Source organism: Engraulis encrasicolus, chromosome 3, assembly GCF_034702125.1.
Source record: "Engraulis encrasicolus isolate BLACKSEA-1 chromosome 3, IST_EnEncr_1.0, whole genome shotgun sequence".
NCBI lineage: Eukaryota > Metazoa > Chordata > Actinopteri > Clupeiformes > Engraulidae > Engraulis > Engraulis encrasicolus.
In genome coordinates, this window is record NC_085859.1 from 28,449,619 (window position 1) to 28,470,058 (window position 20,440).

At 43.3% G+C, this 20,440-nt stretch overlaps 1 protein-coding gene across 2 annotated transcripts in view; it reads left to right on the top strand.

Annotated features, from left to right (window-relative positions):
• Positions 1–168: 168 nt before the first annotated feature.
• Positions 169–20,440, top strand: part of ptar1 (protein prenyltransferase alpha subunit repeat containing 1) — a 25,617-nt gene continuing 5,345 nt past the window's right edge. The window contains exons 1-6 of one of the 2 annotated variants that reach the window (XM_063195141.1): positions 174–259; positions 7,563–7,732; positions 10,482–10,548; positions 13,709–13,813; positions 15,959–16,241; positions 19,994–20,433. In XM_063195141.1, the coding sequence (XP_063051211.1) occupies positions 174–259; positions 7,563–7,732; positions 10,482–10,548; positions 13,709–13,813; positions 15,959–16,241; positions 19,994–20,433 (1,151 nt within the window). Of the gene's footprint in view, positions 260–7,562; positions 7,733–10,481; positions 10,549–13,708; positions 13,814–15,958; positions 16,242–19,993; positions 20,434–20,440 lie in introns of both variants that reach the window. The other variant, XM_063195142.1, reaches the window with a different exon arrangement.

The following is a 20,440-nucleotide window of genomic DNA, read 5'->3' on the forward strand; positions in this document are numbered from 1 at the left end:
TTTTTGTAGCAAGCATGCTCCTTTGGTTTATTTGTTGCACTTGCAGCAGAAGATGTATTGGGTTGCTATGGTTAAATGCAAATGAACCACTGCGTCCATAGTTACGTCTGGTCCCGCATGTCCCGGATGAGGGTGAATCACGCCCCCCTAACGTCAGCGTTATCATTCTGAAAATGGCTGAGTCTGAAGAGGAGGTGGATGTCTTGGTTCAAAGAGTTATGAAAGATATCAATAACGCGTTTAAAAGAAATCCCAACATGTAAGTAATTTATGCTACTGATTTCTAGAGTTAGAAAGTGTACCCTAAATAGACGAAGTTGGATCTAGCATGACTTCTGACAGGCTTGCAAAAGAGGCCACTTAAGCTACCAACTTCTAATTCGAAGGTAGCTAGCTAGTGCTAAATTAGCAGATGCTACAGAAGCAACTGAAAGCAAGCTTGCTTGCCCTGGCTAACAAGCCGCTATACAGCTAAAGCACCTCCACCCGGCGCCTGGTGTTCTTATGTGAGGTGCATTTGATGCTCGTTTTTCAGACATGGAACGTAATCCCGCGACATTGTAGCAAGCGTGCGAATGATCTGCAACATTGTATCGGCTGTCATGTTGACCCGCCCGCTGTTGTGACAGTTTAGCTGGCAGTGCTAGTTGGCTGTGCTAGCTAGCTTTCTAGTGTCAACTGGGCAACCAGGCTGTACAACGACTGGACTGCGACCAGGCAATCTGCCACTGGCACTGAATAACCAAGTTCATGCAAGTGTAGTGAACTCCAGTGTTATCAGCGCCTTTCGATTATGTGAAGGTTCCAAGTTGAATGAGAACAACATCTAAAATAATCACGAGCTTGGAAGTTTTATCTGCCTTGCCGTGGTCTGCAATGGCAGAATTGTATTTTCTCTACTACAATGTTGTTGTACTCGATCCTGGTGTAACCCAGTTGTTTCATTTGAATAGTATTGTTTTCTTCGGCGTTGTTTTTCTCTTTTCTAGTAGCTCATGCATATCAGGTGTTCATTTTTATTTGCTTGGCGTGTTGAAATCAGTGACTGTAGAAGATGAATATATAGCTCGTAAAATCATTGGTTGTATTCTTGTTTACAACATGGGGTACATTGACACAATAACGTGGAAAGCTGTCAGAATGTTTTGTCACGGCAACTGGCACACTGAAGTTGACTGCCCAGTTCTCTGGGGTTGCAGGCTGCAGAATGTTTGTGTTGTTGTTGGGTTATACTATGTCCAAGTGCCATGTCATGTCAAAAGCATCAATTGTCCAATATTTCATGGATGACCTAAGCTGCTAGTTGTAGCGATCATGTGCCCAATTCTGTGGTATTGAAAAGGAACAAGTGATTCAATTTTGATGGCGATCCGGATCATAATCCGGAACCAGGATTTAAAAAAAAAGATTCTTCACCATTGCAGGATAGGGTGAATTTCGACATTCGAATGTCTAACTCCACAAAAAGAAGGCAGAAAGACTTGCGAAGAAATAGGGTGTAACACCGTCAAATGTTCTATCAAACATCTTCTGAGATCTGCACTCTCTGAGTGTTAATTTCTGTATTCATCTGCTTTTGCAGTCAGAGTAATTGAGTGGAATTTTGTGCGGAGATGCACCAAACTAAATGTGGAGAGTATTTTTAGACCAGTCACTCACTGCAGCACGGTATTGTTTTATATTAGGGTCTCTTGCATCAAAAGGCTATGTGCTACTGGTGAGCAGCCAAAGCACTAGCTGTGCTCTCAATGAGGATGGATCAGGTGAACATTAGCCTGACTCATCAGCCAGTATCATGTCACATTGTGACAAGCATTGTATGGTGTCAGATGAAATTGAGCCCGATAGGCCCTGTCGTGGTGAAACGGCAGGGCACTTGTCTGCCATGCGGCTGACCCGGGTTCGATTCCTGGCCCTTGGTCCTTTGCCGGCCCGTCCCCGTCGCTTCCTGTCACCACCTTCACTATCCTATTAGAAATAAAGTTTAAAACGACCTAAAAGATATTGAAATTGAGCTCGATAGCCTGCCTTGGGAGACCTCAGGCCTTAGACTTAACCTTAAGAACTAGGGATGTAAATCATGGCCTCCATTATGATATGATTAAAAACAATATCAATTTCTAAAGGCAGCGATTCGATTATTGTCAATGTCGATACAAGAATGCCCCATGATACAATGCGATTCGATTTCATTCGTTTTTTCCAAGTACTTTTCTACTATTATGTTATGGAGCTATGGCACTGAGCAGGTTCGATTATTTTTGATTCTTAACAATGCCCCACGATATGATGCGATTCGATTCGATCGTCGACCATACATGCGTTTCACGTTTGTAAACAATCCCTGGCTGCGCACTGTTCAACCGCTGATTGTTGGAAACCACTGTCGGTCAAAAAATGAGCTCAGACGGTTAGCTGCCAGTATCTTGCCCCTCCTTACAGCATCAATGTAAACGAAAAAACCTATGTATATGATCTAGGGATGCAAATTATCGATTAATTCATTAATCATTAGTTGATAGTGTTATCGATCGACTTTCGATTAATTGATAAGCGGCGTTTTTTTCACCTGAATTTCATAGGGCCTTTTAAAATATCAGCTAAATAGTTAAAACACTGAGTTCAAAAAGTATAGGCCTATATTGTTAGGCCTATATTAAATTATATTATGAGAATTAGGCCTACATTATGATCATTAAGCCCATATTGTATTTTATTGTATTATGTTATATTATATCATATATTCCTCAAGTAATTATGCATTAGGAAAAGAAAGCAGACATGTTTTCTATGGCATCTCCACACCACCTTTGAGGGGCCATTGCTTGGTTTCACCCAGGAGTGAACTAGTAGCCCCACGCCCCCTCTGTGTCGCCTTGCAGTTGCCTGAGATATGATGACTGACAATGTTGAGTGAAACGTCAGATAACTTGTCTGCGGTGTGTCAGCCAGCATGATCAACCACAAGCATTTTAATTTTAAACGCTTCAAAATAAAGACATGCTATCTTTTGGGTGGTGTGTTGTTGTCCATAATGCATAGTAATGTCAACAAAGTTCGTTTCTGAACAAAAAAAAAGCTATTTCCTGTGTCTGTAAGGAGAGCTAATAAGCTAACAGGCTCCATTGAGAATGAATGGAGCTATGACAACAACACTTACAGCTAACATGGATTCACCTGAAATTGAACAGAATGATGGTGCTCCTCTTCATGCATGGTCATATACTACCATGCCCAGTTCAGCTAATAGTAGTCTTGATGTCTGACAGGGTGTTAGTGATTAAAATTACAGCTCACAATTTGAAATGACTACGTTTGTGATTTCGCTAGTTAGCACGCTAAGCTAACATAGCAAGCTTAACCCTACAGTGAAATGCTGCTTGCAGTGACATTTGCCTGTCTTGAAAGATCGTTTTTCTCATAATTCAAACAGTAACAACTTACACAATTGGGCTTGGCATAATCACAGATTCAAGTACACATCTCCAAAAGACCCACAAGAACTCTAGAAGTTGCAATGACTATTCAGTGTTTCCCACAGAAATTTTGGAAACTATGGGGGCAGCCGGGATTTTTTTTGTCCGGGGGGGTCTTTTTTCACGCGGGCCCTTTTGGGGGGGGGGGGGGGGGGGGGGGGGGGGGGGGGGGGGCGGGGGGGGGGGGGGGGGGGGGGTTGTCTGGGTTGTATTCGCGCAGTGTAAATGCAAAATGGCAAAACAATGAGTACAGTATGACATTGGCGCATGGAGAAAACTATAGGCCTAGCCTACATTTCAGCCATTTATATTTTGAGAAATAAGGCTACATAATACACATGCAGGGGTCTATGTAATGAAAAAAAATAATAAAACAAAATAGGAGCAGAGATAAGAATTTAAGATTACTGTGAAATTGTTAACGCATAAACAAAAAGGGTCTAAGAGGGTAGGCTATGCCTTTTCCACACACACACATAGGCGTACACATTCTACATTAGGGGTGCTGGTCACAGGGCCAGTTTTTCAAAATTCCTCCCATTAAAAGGGCAGAACAACATATTACACATTTATGTATATTCACATTCATTACACATTCATTTCTATATGCAGCCCGATGTCTCCTCTGCCTTGTCAATGAAGGGCTGTCACCTAACTCATTACAACTGTAAAACAAAGCCTGGGGAGTGTTAGTAAACTCATCCCAACTGTCCCTTCTCTGAAGGTTTTTTTTTATTGCTCCCAAACCCAAGTTAACTACAACAACTTGGCTAGGCTTTTGATCCCTCTGTCTTTCAAGCACTTGTGGTTTTCTCTACAGGATGTATTTACTCCAGGAGGAAAATGCGAAGGAAATCGTAATTCAAATCGTTTTAAACAAAAACGGCAATCGTAAAAAAAAATAAAAAAAAGTTAAAAAAAAAAAATTTTTTTTTTTTTTTTTACATTTTCGGAAACTATGGCGGCCAAATTTAAACTATGGCAGGCCGCCATAGTTTCCTCAATGTATGGGAAACACTGCTATTTANTTAGATAAAATCTGCGCACTGGTGGATTTGGACTAGAACTAGAACTACTCAACAGTCTCTAGCGCCCTCTAGCGATTAATCGCGATTAATACATTTTGATCGAGCAACCTCTTGCTCGACAACTAATCTAAAGTCGATTAATCATTTGCATCCCTAATAGGATCGATGCATCGATACATATCGATTATTGTTTACACCCCTTGTGGTGGCCTGGGACAAGTCTTCGACCACAGCATGGTCCATGTAGCATGGTGCTGTCCTAGCGCGTTTCTCATGTGTGTCTTGAGTTCAATGCAGAGGTCAAGCTTGTGTGCACCTCTTGTTTGGTCATCACAATGATTGCTCGTAAATCACATTTGTGTGAGATGATAATGGTGATGATGATGATGATCACATTACTTAAGGGTGGAGTGATTGTTTAGCAGGGCATAACCGAGACTAGAGATGATCATGATCATGTAATTTGGCCTAAATGCAGAATTGTCAAGTGTGTGTGACAAGAGGGTCGCATTGCAGTCCCAATGAGCAATGTAAATCAATGGGTAGAGGGTTTGGGTGTAGATGCTGGGTCATTCCACGCCAAATCAACAAGAGCCTGCGCACTTAGGTCTCAAAAAAATCTGAAAATATTACCAAGTGTACCCATGGTACTTAAGAGAAGCACTGTAAATTTATTTGAATGTAAGATGTATACTCTCCGTGTTACAGCCAATTTTACTGGGGTAGGGGGGTTCCCATTTTGTTCACACTCTTTTTTTTGTCAAAGTTCACAAGCCCGTAGCTCAAGAACTAAACCATGTAGGAAGCTCAAATTTGGCATGCTGGTACATAGATAGGAATAGTTTGTTGCAAAACTGTCAGTTTTGGTCTGTATGATCCTGCATCGTCATAGCATTCCCTCAAAGATGATACAAATTGTACTGGAGTTTTTGGCTGTGCTCTGTTTAGGCCTTCAGAAGACATATTTGTGCCCAACATAGCCTCATGATTTTTTCCCCTTGTAGATACAAGTAAAAGCACTCCCATAAAAATCTATAAATAGAAAGGAAACCCCATCAGTGTTTGACCAGAAGACCTCACAAGTCCGACAAATCATTTTGGGTGTCATTTTCAGAGCACCAGAACACCTTGTGGGATTGTCCACAGATTTTTATTTTATATTTTTCTTCATTCTCCATGAAGTCTTCTTTTTAAAAATGCCAATGAGACTTGTCTTATGTGATGTTTTCTTTTGTAATTTCCACCCTGAACATGGGCAAAATGCAAAAAGAGAGCAACATGATTTCGATAACATTTAATGTAAAGACTAAATAATCAAATGCAAATTTTGCCCAGACATGATCACCCGAGAGTCCCTGTGCAGGGGTGCAGGTATCCCTTTCAATTTCAATGATTTCAGGAGCGTTCAATGTGGGAGCAGGTTCGCACACCAAAAGAGACAGTAGGTCAGGCACAAGGAGTCATGTTGTTACTTTTTTGACCAGCAGATGGCAGCGGAAGAAACGCATAGAAAACATATTGCCCTCAATGTGCATGTTGCCCATGTTCAGGTTCGAAATTACAAAAGAAAACATCACATAAGACAAGTCTCATTTGCATTTTTAAAAAGAAGAATTCATGGAGAATGAAGAAAAAAATAAAATAAAAATCTGTGGACAATCCCACGAGGGGTTCTGGAGCTCTGAAAATGACACCCAAAATGATTTGTAACACTTGTAAGGTCTTCTGGTCAAACACTGATGGGGTTTCCTTTCTATGTATAGCTTTTTATGAGAGTGTTCCTACTTGTCTCTACAAGGGAAAAAAAAAAAAGAGGCTATGTTTGGCACAAATATGTCTTCTGAAGGCCTAAACAGAGCACAGCCAAAAACTCCAGTACAATTTGTATCATCTTTGAGGGAATGCCATGACGATGCAGGATCATACAGACCAAAAATGACAGTTTTGCAACAAACTATTCCTATCTATGTACCATCATGCCAAATTTGAGCTTCCTACATGGTTTAGTTATTGAGCTACGGGCTTGTGAACTTTGACAAAAAAAAGAGTGTGAACAAAATGGGCACCCCCCTCCCCCAGTAAAATTGGCTGTAACACGGAGAGTATACATCTTACATTCAAATAAATTTACAGTGCTTCTCTTAAGTACCATGGGTACACTTGGTAATATTTTCAGAATTTTTTGAGACCTAAGTGCGCGGGCTCTTGTTGATTTGGCGTGGAATGACCCTGCTGAGACATTTACCCATGAACTTGTCAAAAGGCTGACTCATAGCATACTGACATGCTTTGCACTGCATTGTGTAATCATTCGGCCTATACGTCTGCCACATTCCATAGGACACTGTCGGTCAGTCTGTCAGTTCGTCCAATAGCCTTGCAAGCCAGTCTATTACATGAGAACTTGCTGCACTGATGAAGCGTTATGATTGGAGGGCCAGATTCCAGGCCTCGATTCCAGGTCTTGATTATGCCCTATGGTGCGGCGCTAGAACAAGCCGCCAAGCAACAATAATTTCTGCTACTAGGATTTGTCTAGGTTATTAGGCTCTGGATCTGGTTGGTGAAGGCTTTGAATTAGATATATGGGTTTTTTAACAAATATTTATTATTATTATATTATTATTATTATTTTCACTGAAATACAATGATGCACTGCGCTCGCCCATGTTGGTGCGTCCCCAATTGAACAAACCGTGGAATGAAGAGGTGGATCACACTCGGACTCTGTTATTCTTTTCGTTGTAATACTGTTTTATTTTCCCCCTAGCAGCAGAAAAGCAGACGTTTCGGCTCTCGTCTTCGTCAGTGTCTCTTCCTGCCTTTCTGCTGCTATGTGAAAAATAACAAAGTATTACAAACAAAAAGGGAAAGTCCACCTCTTCACTCTATGTATTATTTTTAAATGAACAATAAACATTGAGGACAAATAGAGGAGAGACGCGATAATCGACACACAAAAAAAGCAAACAAAAATCATGACTTTCTGCAAAATTTGCCATCTAGAACGCGACTTCACTTTGTTGATCTTGATTTTTCCAAACATGTCATTTGACAGCGACGAGATCGGGCTGATTCCATGTCCAGAGGCCCGCTACAACAGGAGCCCGATCGTGCTGGTGGACAACAAGCTGGGCGTGGAGAGCTGGTGCGTCAAGTTCCTGTTGCCCTACGTGCACAACAAGCTGCTGCTCTACCGGCAGAGGAAGCAGTGGCTCGACAGGGAAGGTAAGCGTTAGCGTATTTAGAAGGCTTCTCCACCGTTGTACTGTTTTGACGCAAAGAGTCATTGAACTTTTTTTTATATATACTGTATATGCAGACGTCAGGGTGGTCCAGCAGCAGCCAATGCCATGATTGTATGAATTAAATACATTTTTAATTCATTTACAATGAATTGATTTGGATTATCTGAAAAGCATATTCATTGCATGTCCATTAATGCCCAATTATGAATTAGTTTATTCAATGAATACAAGAGCGGCATTAGCTATGGTTTAAAGTGGTAGTTCGCTATTTTAGACATTAAGCCCTGTTTGTGTGACTTCTGGGGGGAAGTAGAGATGTTCTCATCACAATTTTGACATTTGGTGCTGAACGGAGCATTTGGGTATCCAAGACTGCAGCCCCCCCACCTTTACATTAACTCCAATGAAGCACTCAAGCAATCGATCATAAAATGGCATTAAACTTTTGTTTGCAGAGACATGAAACTCACCGAGTGGTCAGAGGTGGGCAGCGATACGTTGGCTCGAAAATCACCGTGAAATACGCTTCCAGAGAAGATATATTCATTATTGTCCGTCTTCATTGATTGTATTGGTTTGACTAGTATTACTCCGCGCGACCGGAAATGGGGGTGCGTTTGTTTACGTTACTATCTATGGTTTGTATGCAAGCTGTAGTTTTTGTAGCCAGTCCCGCTCAAAGATAGCCGTTCTACCTCGCTCCTTGATGTCTACATAAACAACACACTATCGCTACCTACTGGCTGGATGTCTACTGCTATTCAACGGCGTCTGGGGAAAAATAGGTCCGCCAAATGCTAAACAACAGTTAGAAGGCATATTTCGCTGCAATTTTCGGGTCAATTTATCGCTGTCTACCACTGACCACACGGTGAGTTCCATGTCTTCTCAAACAAAAGTTTAATGCCATTTTATAATCGATTGCTTGAGTGCTCTATTGGAGTCAATGTAAAGGTGGGGGGGCTGCAGTCTTGGATACCCAAATGCTCCGTTCAGCACCAAATGTCAAAATTGTGATGAGAACATCTCTACTTCACCCCAGAACTCACACAAACAGGGCTTAATGTCTATAATAGCGAACTACCACTTTAACCACCTGATGTCGGCTGCTAAAACACGTCAGTTACCCACAAGGTGTCATTATGTGTGGACTGGAGGCCTAAATCGAATATTTATTGTCACTTTCCTCATATGCACGGGTCATACAAGGAAAATGAAATTGCGTTTCTCTCTCTCTATACCATGCCAGTACATAGACATACACAGGACTGACATTAAACTGTGAGACAGGACAAGTAACAGTGATGACCTAGTTACAATAAAGTGATTACCGGTGATGAATAAATAACAAATGAACATTTAACATTGCACATTTAACATACAGATAAAAAAATAATATATATAAAAAATAATGACAATAATAATTGTAAGACACAAAAGTGTTGAGATTTGAGAGAGTTGAAGAAATAGTTTCACAAGGGTATTCCGAAGAGCAGAATTAAAATCTGCTTGACCACTTGTGACCTAGTGGGGTGAGAAGCTGGGATCTTGAGATCGAAGGGTCACGGGTTGGAAATCACTGCCAGTTGAGTCACAACAGTGTGAGAATTACAAAGTGAATAACCAAACAAACGCTCATCCATCCACCTTCATCCACAACTGAGTGGCTCTTCAATAAAGCCTCTAAACCCCTCATAGCAGTCCCCCAGACTGTCCTTAGAAGTCATCCTGAAGCAGATCGTTTGCCAAATGATATTTAATTTGTTGGATTAGACCAAATCCCTCGCCACCATTCTGTGTGTCAATTTGTCTTCCTGCTGACATTTTATTAGCAGCAGAAAGGAGATATCTCCATTAATACTGTATAAAAAAAATGTGACGTGTGAGTCTGAGAATCAGCTGTATCTGTAACAGCTTGCTCATGAGTAGGGAGGCAGTTTGCTAGTCATCACCCGGGTGAGGCGGACTGAGCGAATACACCGGCCTCAACAAGATGAAGCTACAGAGAATGAGCGATGGAAGCAACAGAGTATCTCTGTTAAAAGCAGAATGCAAGCATTCCAACATTCCCACTGGCTGTGGCGCCTGTCGCTGAACCGCATCATAGCTCATTTGCATAATATTCGCCAAGTCCAACTGCCAAAACTGTCTAACTGCCGCTCAAGTCGCAATGATCGCCTCTAGTCGCCCGAGTCGCTTTTGTCGCGCGACTCAATACAAAATCAATTACTTCCTGCTTGCTGGAATCGCTCATGGCGCGCTTGGTCTATTCGTGTCTTGAAGGCTCAGGCAAAGTGCAAAGGCAGGCCTGTGCAAAGAAAAGGCTCGGCCATCCATCGGGACGGCAGAGACCAGTCCAGAGATGTTGGCACCACAATGTCCCTTTGTTTTTTTATACTAAGAGCAGGAAGCCAAGTCAAGATACTGACACCCAGAGGACACTGCCAAGGACAGTTTGGCTTGATCGTGCTACGCTATCTCAGGCCCTTTTTCCACCTCGCACCTCCACACTCAGTCCAAGAAGCTATGTGGTTACTCGGGTATTTTAAGCACAGTCTTTTTCTGTCCCTCCCCTCTGCTTCTGTTTCCTCCTTCTTCCCTCCTTTCTTCTCTCTCTCTCTTTCTCTCTTGTTTGCTCTCTCTCTCTCTCTCTCTCTCTCTCTCTCTCTCTCTCTCTCTCTCTCTCTCTCTCTCTCTCTCTCTCTCTCTCTCTGTTTTTCTCACTCCAGCGCTTATAGATGTCACCTGCACGTTGCTGCTGCTCAATCCAGATTTCACCACTGCTTGGAATGTCAGGTATCCATCTTTGTGTCTTCACCTTGGTGTGGCCTGTTGTGGTCTATTGCTGCATGAAACAAGCTGAACAGCCTTTTTCCCACTCCTCCCGCTAACTGAATGGTCATAGTCTCTCAGCCATTTTATACTCGCTGCCTATCTTTTGCGTATATCTCTTATTACTGAAAAAAAAGCCTGCCCTTTCTCTGCTCAGTGATACCTGATGAGTATCAATGCAGTTGATTGTAGAGGACGATCTGAGTGATGTGTAACTAGAAGAGTTACACAAAGTTGTAACTAGAGAGTTGCATGCTTTTCAACTGTCTTCTTGATTCCCCCGCAAAAACCTCCAATAGACATATATCCCATACAATGTCAATTACACTCCACATTTTTATAACGTACAGCAGTGGTCTCCAATTATTTTCCCCCAAGGTCCAAACTATGAAGCCCAAATGGGGCTGAGGGCCAAACCAGTCACCCGACCGTATGGCCACAGATAGCGCACATGTACAGTTAGGGCCATAAATATTTGGACATCTGCACAATTTTCATCTTTTTGGTGCTGTACACCATCCCAATGGATTTGAAATGAAACAAACAAGATGTACATTAACAGCAGACTTTCAGCTTTAATATGGAGGTGTTTGCGTCCAAATCGAATGAACTGTGAAGGAATTATGACATTTTCTATCAGTGCCACCCCATTTTTAAGGGACCAAAAGTAATTGGACAGTCTAGTATTTATACATCAAACTTTCAATTTTTAATTATTTGGTTGCAAATACTTTCCAGTCAGTTACAGCCTGTAATTTGCAATCCATATAGACACTTGGTTTTTATCTCTGGTGATGCTATGGTGAGCTCTCTATTGCAACAGTCTTCAGTTCCTGCTTATTCTTAGGGTATTTTCCCTTCAGTTTTGCCTCCAGCAAGTGAAATGCTTGCTCAACCGTACTCAGGTGAGGTGATTGACTGGGCCATTGGATAATATTCCACTTTTTTGGGGTAGAAATGGCTTAGTGGCTTTCAGATGAAGCTTTGGGTCATTGTCCATCTGCACTGTGAAGCATTGTCCAATGAGTTCAGAACCATTAGGTTTAATATGACATGATAATATAGCCTGAAAATCTTCAGAATTCATCCTGTGGCTTTTGTCTGTAGTCCTCATCATCAATAAATACAAGGGGAAAATAGTATTGACAGATATGCATGCCCACACCATGACACTACCACCACCATGATTCACTGATTGGGTGGTATGCTTTGAATCATGAGCAGTTCCTTCCCTTCTCTATACTCCTTTCTTCCCATTACCCTTGTACAAGATGATTTTTGTCTCCTCGGTCCATAGGATGTAGGTCAAGACCTATACAGTCTTTTAAAGATGTTGTTTGGCAAAGCCAAATCTGGTATTGCTATTTCTGATGCAATCAATAATTTACATCTTTTAGTAAACCCTCTGTATTTCCTATGGTGATGTGTTCCTCAATGTTCTTGATCTTTTTCTTGATTGTTGCCTTGGACATGTATCCACCGTTCACCCGGACACTGTTCTACATCTGGTCAACTGTTGGGAGATGGGTTTTTGTTCACCAGATACAGAATATTGTCTGTCATCCACAGCATTTGTCTTCCATGTCTGCCAGGTAATTTGGTGTTGCTCTGGTATTTATTTTTTCCACATTCTGAACTCTTGAATTAATCATATTCAATGTTTCCCCATCTCGTTTAGATTTTTTTCAACCTTATGATGGCTTGCATCACTGATGGTGACAGGTGGACTTTGGATCTCATGGATATTCCGTAAAAATATATGGAAATGCAAATGGAACACTTCAAATGAACTCTAAGACCTTGTATTGACATCTTGGTGATGGTGTAGTAAGGGAATAACACACATCTGACTGGAAAATAGCTGAGAAGCCTACTGTCCAATTACTTTTGATCCCTTGAAAAGTGGGCAACACACACAAAAAACGTTGCTATTTCATTCCTGTTTATGCGATATGGATTTTAACACCCTCACATTAACGCTGAGAGTCTAGAGTTGATGCACAGCTTGTTTGTTTTATTTTAAATCCACTGTGGTGGGGTATAGGGTGGAAAAGGATGATGATTGTGTTGCTGTCCAAATATTTCTGGCCCTAACTGTATGCTTTAATTTGCTCCAACCTCACGGCGGGCCAAATGTTTGCCATGCCCGGCCCGGATCTGGCCCACGGGCCACCATTTGGAGACCACTGGCTTACAGCGTGTTGGTAATTTCTTGAAGCTCTGAACGACTGTAACGTTGCAAGCAATAACAAGTAACAGCATATTTGTCCGCTAGAGTAATAGACATGCAACTAGAATACTCTAAAACAGTTGTGCAGAACCGTTTTCATTCGAGGGCCACTTCAAATTTTGTAAAGTTCTCTCTGAGGGCCGTTAACGTAAACGGCTCCGAGACGTCGATTCCCCACCCCTGCTCTAGAGTAATGCAAGCGTAACTTAAAAAGAGAGAAGGGAACGCTTCACTGGGTCATTTATACAAGTATGTAGAAAAGGGTGCTGCTCATCAAAAAGACTTGGGCGTCCAAACTGCCATGAAGAATAACCTACTTTTGAGGCACTTCTCACTAAAGTTAAAAAGCCTTTCTTAAACTCTATTCTCCATTAAGCTACATAATACGTAATGCAAGCGTAATGGATGGTTTGCAGGAATATCTACCACTTTGAAGGATAACCTTGATTACGTCCAGTGCAGCTGATTGAATTGAGGTGTGCAAAAGCATTCTATGGTGAACTTCCCCTAAAGGTGATGATGCAGAAGGCAACTAGTTTAGCAGTGTTGCTTGGCAACAAGGTGATTGGCTCCTAATTTTCCGATTCCAATAACGAGTAATTTTCTACTGTTGATCCATGTATTTTTTGATAAAAGTGATACACTGTCCAAACATACCCAAATATGACAAAGCCCTGATGAAGACCAGTGCGGTCGAAACATGTTGGCTTTTTTAATCATGTTTTAGCCTTAAGACAATAAAGGCTTTTTAATGGATTTCCTCTTCTTCACCTGGAGTTGCCTGGATTTTTCCCTTTTTGAATGCCCAAAAATCGTTGATCAAAAAGTTGCCTAGTGTATCATCACCTGAAGTCCTCTCCACCCCGCCCCCCTCCGTCCCTCCTGAACCTGTAGGAAAGAGCTTCTCCAGTGTGGTGTCCTGTCTGCGGAGAAGGACCTCTATCTGGGCAAGCTCGCGCTGACCAAGTTCCCCAAGAGCCCAGAGACATGGATACACAGGTCAGTGTCTGGGGAGAGAGGTGCGTGCGTATGTGCGTGTGCCTGCGTGTGCCTGCATGTGTGTGCGCGTTTCTGTATGTATGTATGTATGTGTGCGTGCGTGTGTGTGAGAGAATGCGTATGTGTGTGGGGTAGGAATCCATACTTCCAAGTTAAAGTTTATGTAGCCATATCAGCAGTATAAAATGCAGTTGCTAGGAATGTACTTTGGTGAGCTCGCACATGCAATACAACTAAAACCACAAAACTGGGGGGAAAGAAAATTAAGGATACATAAATAAATAAACAGGGAATACAAAAACATTGGAGGCATTGAAAAGTGCAATAGAGCGTTGAAAGTGCATGGGTTGTACAGACCGTGCAAAGTAAGCAAGAGAGGTGGGAAGGCCAGGTAGTCGAGTAACTGGACAGTGCAAGAGCATATTTAGGTGGCTGTTGGCTTGTGGGTAGTCACTGTCCTAAAGCGTGTGGCATTGCATGGGATCCTGCAGTACCTTTTCTTTGATGGTAGGGAAATGCATAGGTGGTGTGCTGGATGTGTAGGGTTAGAGGTGATTTTATTCACTGTCTTGGCAATTATAGTGTTGTAATGTGAGGCTAAGGTGAGAAGACTGTGGCCAATGATTTTAGAGGCACCACCTTCTCCAGCTGTTGTTATCTAGAGTGGAGGAGCTTCCATACCAGACCAAGATGGAGAAGGTGAACATACATTCAATGGTGAATCGGTAGAAGTGGGTCATGCCTGATAGACTGACCTCAAATTTCCTCAACTGTAAGAGGGAGTAGTCTTTGGTGGGCTTTTGAAATGAGGAGACTGGTGTTCAGGTTCCATGACAGGGACTGATGGATGGTGGTTCCTAAAAAAACCCACCAATGGGGCTTGGGTGGTGGATGGCTTGCCCTCCATGTGGGTTCCACACTTTTTTGTCATTAATTGTTCTCTTTTAGCGTGGTAATTGTGAGGCAGGAGCGAGTTAATTAAGCAGTTAGACAGGGCAATACCAGTGGGCAAACCGTAGCTTTACTCAGCACTTTTTGTACCATGCCTCAGCCATGTTTGCTAAGGGTTGTGAGAGTGAAAGCCCAGACACTGAAATATTTATGCACAGATTGGGGAGTTATACAATGTACAAGCAAGCCCTTAAATCCCTCTCTCCCCTGGGCAGGGTTGGATGTTTTTGGGGTCGTGGCTGGTTTTCGTTCTCCTGACTCTGGTTGACTGAGTTCAGAGCTGTGGAATTATTCAGAGTTGTGACAACCGGGGTACAGGAAGTCATTTGGTGACATGATTCAAGTAGATTCTAGGAAGTCAAGGCAGCGGCTTTCGTTTAGCTAGAGGCTAACACAGAAACACTGCATATTAAGCAAAGATGGTGTAAAAATGAATTGCATGCACATTTACTGCACAAGTTTCTGTGTTTGACACTCACTTCCTGGAACTATTTCGGAACTATGTCAATGGCGATCTGTGTGCCAAAGGCTCCTTGAGCCACCATCTTCGTGTAAAAATGGAACATGGAGGTCAATGGGATTAGCCTAACTGTTAAGTTCGATGAATCTGAGTTGTGCGATCTGCCTCCCCACATCACCAAGGCTATGAGATCGAGTGCTTGCCTCGTCTTTGTCTCTTCTCGCGGGAGGCCGCAGACTGTTAGAGTGGCACAGTTTTGCCGTCCTCAATTTCAGTCAAGCGATGCGATTCTCTTTCAGCATGTGGGAGAGAGAGAGAAGAGGGGGAAAGAGAGGGGGAGGGGGGGATGCAGAGGCAAGAGACACTAGCATTCAAATAAAAAAATGTTGACTGCAAGAGTAAACTTTTGAAAATTGACATTTCAAATGTTCCCTGAATATTTGGCTGACAAAAAGTCAAATAAATGGGATGGAGCCGAACATTGCAGAGGTTTCCTTCAGCAAGATTTTGTCACCAGGCTGAAACTTTAAATGTCTGCCGGACACTCAACTGTGTGTGTCTGTGTCTGTGTGTGTGTGTGTGTGTGTGTGTCTCTGTGTGTGTGTGTCTCTGTGTGTGTGTGTCTCTGTGTGTGTGTGTGTGTGTGTGTGTGTGTGTGTGTGTGTGTGTGTGTGTGTGTGTGTGTGTGTGTGTGTGTGTGGGTGTGTGTGGGTGTGCGCGCGTGCGTGTATCAGACGCTGGGTGCTGCAGCGGATGCAGAGAGACATCTGTCCCGGCGTCGGCGAGCGGAAGGAGCAGGTGGATGGAGAGGGAGGCGGTGACCATAGAGACGGTGGCCATAGAGACGGTGACCGGGGCGACAGTGCGGAGGACCCGCTGCGCAGCGAGCGGCTGCGAAGGCTCCTGCAGGAGGAGATGCGTGTCTGCGCAGACGCGGCCGGACGTTACCCCAGCAACTACAACGCCTGGTCCCACCGCATCTGGGTACTGCATCACCTGGCAAAAGGAAATCTGAAGGTAGCATACTAATTGTTCTCCGACACTTTTTAAATATTCTACATTTTTCGCTTTCACCTCGGCCTATGGGAATTGCCATGCATTCACACGCCGGCTTTGAATCGTAGCAGCGTTCTAGATAGATATGAACGGTTTGAACGGCAAAACGACCGGCTCGAAAAGGGTTCTGGGTGGTACATAGCTCACTGGCCTACCCCTTTTCATTCGTTCACGTTTTTCCTCCGTTTTTGGTCTGTTTTTACCTAACATTACCATAAGTCACCATGAAATTAGTACTATTCTTTCTTATTCATTCAAGTCATTATAACGGTATTATTCTGCTTAATGTTCTTATTCAGTGCAACTACACTGAGTAGTATTCACAGAAACCTGAAGGTAGCAAAATATATTTTTTGGGCTTTTTATGCCTTTATTGCGACTGTACAGTTATGGAGAGACAGGAAGCTTGTGTGGAGAGAGAGACGGGGAAGTTTGACAAATGACCTCAGGCCGAAATCGAACCCGAATCGCGGGTGTAGCAGTCTAGCCTGGCTCTCACGCAGACGCTTCGTGCTTCGTACTTCGTGCATCTTTGTTAAACTTAGTGAGCTCGCACGAGGGTCTGGAAATCTTTGACGAGCCCGAACGGAATCGGATATTTCACAGCCTGTCCAATCAAAATCGCGGGGCGAGATCGGGGGTTTATACAAGTCAGTGGTTGAAGTAGTACAGTATGTGATTAAAAAAAAAAACATGTGAATTCTCCAATCAGGTTCAAGCTGTTTTGAACACACCCGTGCCTTTCCAGAGCTAAGCGATTGTCATTGTTCCAGATGGTTGGTAACAACCATCACGTGAGAACCAGGTTAGTAGCAGTCCAGTGCCCAGCCAATTGAGCCGCGGCTAGGCCCTTCCTAATGTTAATGTTAAAGCAACTCTGAGTATTATCTGGGTCTAGCAGCATCTCGCCAAAGGAAGCCTCAAGTTATCATTCGCATAGCATTACGTAAGGGATAACGTATTGTCTGCAGGTGATCATCTGCAGGTGATCAACAATGTGTTGCATTACGTAAGGGATAATATTTTGTCCGCATCTGGGTGCTAAAGTATTTTGCAAAACGAAGCCTGAATGTAGCAGTCACGTTGCATTACAACAATGAGCACAGTTACATGCAATGAATATTACGATTTTAAACAGAATGTTGAGTATTGGGGTAGCGTCCATTTTTATTTCGATTGGGGCCGTGTTCCAGGAATTTTCCGGTTGCAGAACGCTGTTCCATATGATTATACAGAATATTCTGGAACTTGTTTTAAACTGAAAATGGGGAATATTCAGTTTGAAACCGGAATACTACGCTCATGTGACTGTGGTCATTGACTGTGTTGTTGAAGCAACACTGCAACATCAAGGAAACCTGAAGCCGTGTACCTTAAAGCAAGATTTAGTAATTTTACAGCTGAAAATAGTGCGTCTATAATTGCATTGCATCACAATGACATTACTGTTATTCTAGCTGTGATGTTCTTGTCCAGAGCAAGTTAAACCAACAACGAGTAGTTAAACACCTTAAAGCAATGTCTGAAATTGCATTCCATGACTATAACATCATTGTTATTCTAGCTTTGATGTTCTTGACCAGGGGCTGAACAACACTGAGAAGTTTCCAAATTCAACATAATGGGTCTAAAACCGCACTTACATCAGTGCCACTCTAAATTACACTGTTACTCAGGGCAACTAAATCCAACACAGAGGATGTTATTGGGTTTTTTTCCCACCTGAAAGTTATTTCTGGCGTCAACCCTTAACAGGGCAATGGGCACTGCTGAACTGAATTTGTCGTTGCCCTCTGTGAGCTAAACGAAAGTCACAAGGAGAAATATAAAGCGGGAGATAGGCCTACCTCATACTTGGTTACTAATGTTATAATATTTTGTGCCTGTGTCTGAGTGGGATGGCTCTTTTCAGTTTAATGGGAGACAATGGCAAATCTGCTTCCAAAATGCAGTGCATAATGCTCTAAACATGCACCTAAAAGGATGGGGCCAATAGATGGATGTTAGAGTCAGACTGGGTGACCGTGAACGATTTGGATTTGTTTAGTCTTTTTGCTTCCTCACCCTCTCCACACCAATGCAGAGCTGTGAAAGTCTTCCTCCAGTGTAATCTGAAGGTCAGAATGCTTGGAAAGTACTTGTGTGCTTGGAAAGTAGTGTACTCTAGACTCAAGTGCTTTTTCCTTGCTTTGTGACGCTGAATGGCATTGTTGGTGGAGTGGGCGGGCGGGTGAGCGAGCATGCCAACAGAGCCGCAGGTCAAGGTAAATTGGAACACCCTGGCCTGTTGTGATGCCAGTACCATCATGTCACCACTAGGGGGCCGTGAGCAATCTCTGTGCCATTGCAGTGACGTTCAGCTAAGTGACAAACGGTGACAATTCCACATTCGAGTCGCTGCTTCCTTGACTGGTGACTTTTGTTTGGGAAGCACCTCAAGATTGGCTCTACCATGCACTCTTGACTACCAAGTATTTATTCACTAGTGCTGGGAGCTGATGCAACCTCAGGGTGGGGATGATGGGAAGAGGTGTCCTTTTCTTTTGTGAGAATTCTCTCCATGCTGTCTGCAACCGTACTGTAGGAATTTTACCCTCACTGTTGGATGTATTTTTGAGTAGTGTGATAGCACCGTAACATAATTGGTCACAGTTAGCTAGTGATTATGGCATACGTTTGAGTGGGCACACCGTATAGTCAATGTTGCCAGATTGGGTGGTTGCCTGCCCAATTGGGCTACTTGGGATGGCTGTCTGCGGGTAAAAACAGGAAAAATTGGCCATTTGGCGTTTTTTTTAACCAGTTTTGTGCCCATAGAAACCAATGCAATTTGTTGAAACTGGGTGGAATTTAGTGCATTTTGGCGGTTTTTGAGAACCTTTTGGGCGGGTTTTGATCAGACAAATCTGGCAATACAGTACACATATCTGACTGACGACGATAGTGAGTCTTCATGATATCATAAACACTACTGCAATGTTGTTATGGTAATGTGATGCTTGCAGTCGAAACTATGTAGTGAAGCAGAGATGGCTGTCGGGTATGCTTGACTTTGTTTACTTTATTATTAAAAGAATCGAATGTCAAGGCCAAAGTGTCAGGAGAACCTTTAAAAGAGCAAACATGGTAATGGCTATGTTGAGGTGTTTGAAAACCAGATATAAGCACATTCACCAGGAACTACTTTGTGCAGGATGGAATTAAAAGTGATGGCTTAGCGATTTTTTTTTTTTCTTTGCTTGTGGTTTCCATTTTCAGTGTGTGCTTTTTTCTGCTAGTCTGTCTTTGTGGTCCTTTTGAGAATCACAGAATTGTTTTTTTATGTAGATGTCCATTATTTCAGCTAGCTATGCATTCAGACTGGAGATGCACCAGTTTACTGTTGTATGGTGTGTCTCTCATTAAATCATTTGCTCCTCTGTCTCCCCCTCTCCTTTCCCCATACCCCTGCATAAATTGCTTTGTATAGGTCCTTACAACCCAGATATGAATTCATTGTGCTGCACTAATTTACCATTGTACAATGTGTCTTAAATCAATTCATCTAAAAGAAATATTGTCAGCGATTCATTGCAACAGTGTTACATAAACAGTAAGCCACTTGAGTCTGTGAGCTACAACACCCCCTTATTACCTGTTATAAATCAAACACAAACCCACAGCCTCTTGTGGCTTATTTCTTACATTTCTTCCCTGTCCTCCTCTCTCCACAGATCCTGCACGATGAGCTGTCCTCCATGAGGCTGTGGGTGTCCATGCACGTGTCGGACCACAGTGGCTTCCACTACCGCCAGTTCCTGCTCCGGGCCCTGGTCCGGGAGCTCAGCCATCACCAGAACCAGAGCCAGAGCCAGAGCTCCAGCCACCAGACCCAGACCCAGACCCAGCAGCAGCAGTCCCCCAGCTCCCCACGCTCCTCCTCTACCCCGTCGGCTACAGCTCCCTCCTCCTCCCCCTCCTCACCGCCACCTCCACACCGCTCCCCGGCCGGCTCGCCCACGCAGCCCAACGGTGAGGCCTCCACCCTGGGCAGTGAGGGCCTCGGCGGCCCCTTGACCTCCGCTGCCATCTCGGAACTCTTCCAGGACGAGATGGAGCTCTGCACCGACCTGATCGAGGCGTACCCCGGCCACGAGACTCTGTGGTGTCACAGGTGTGTG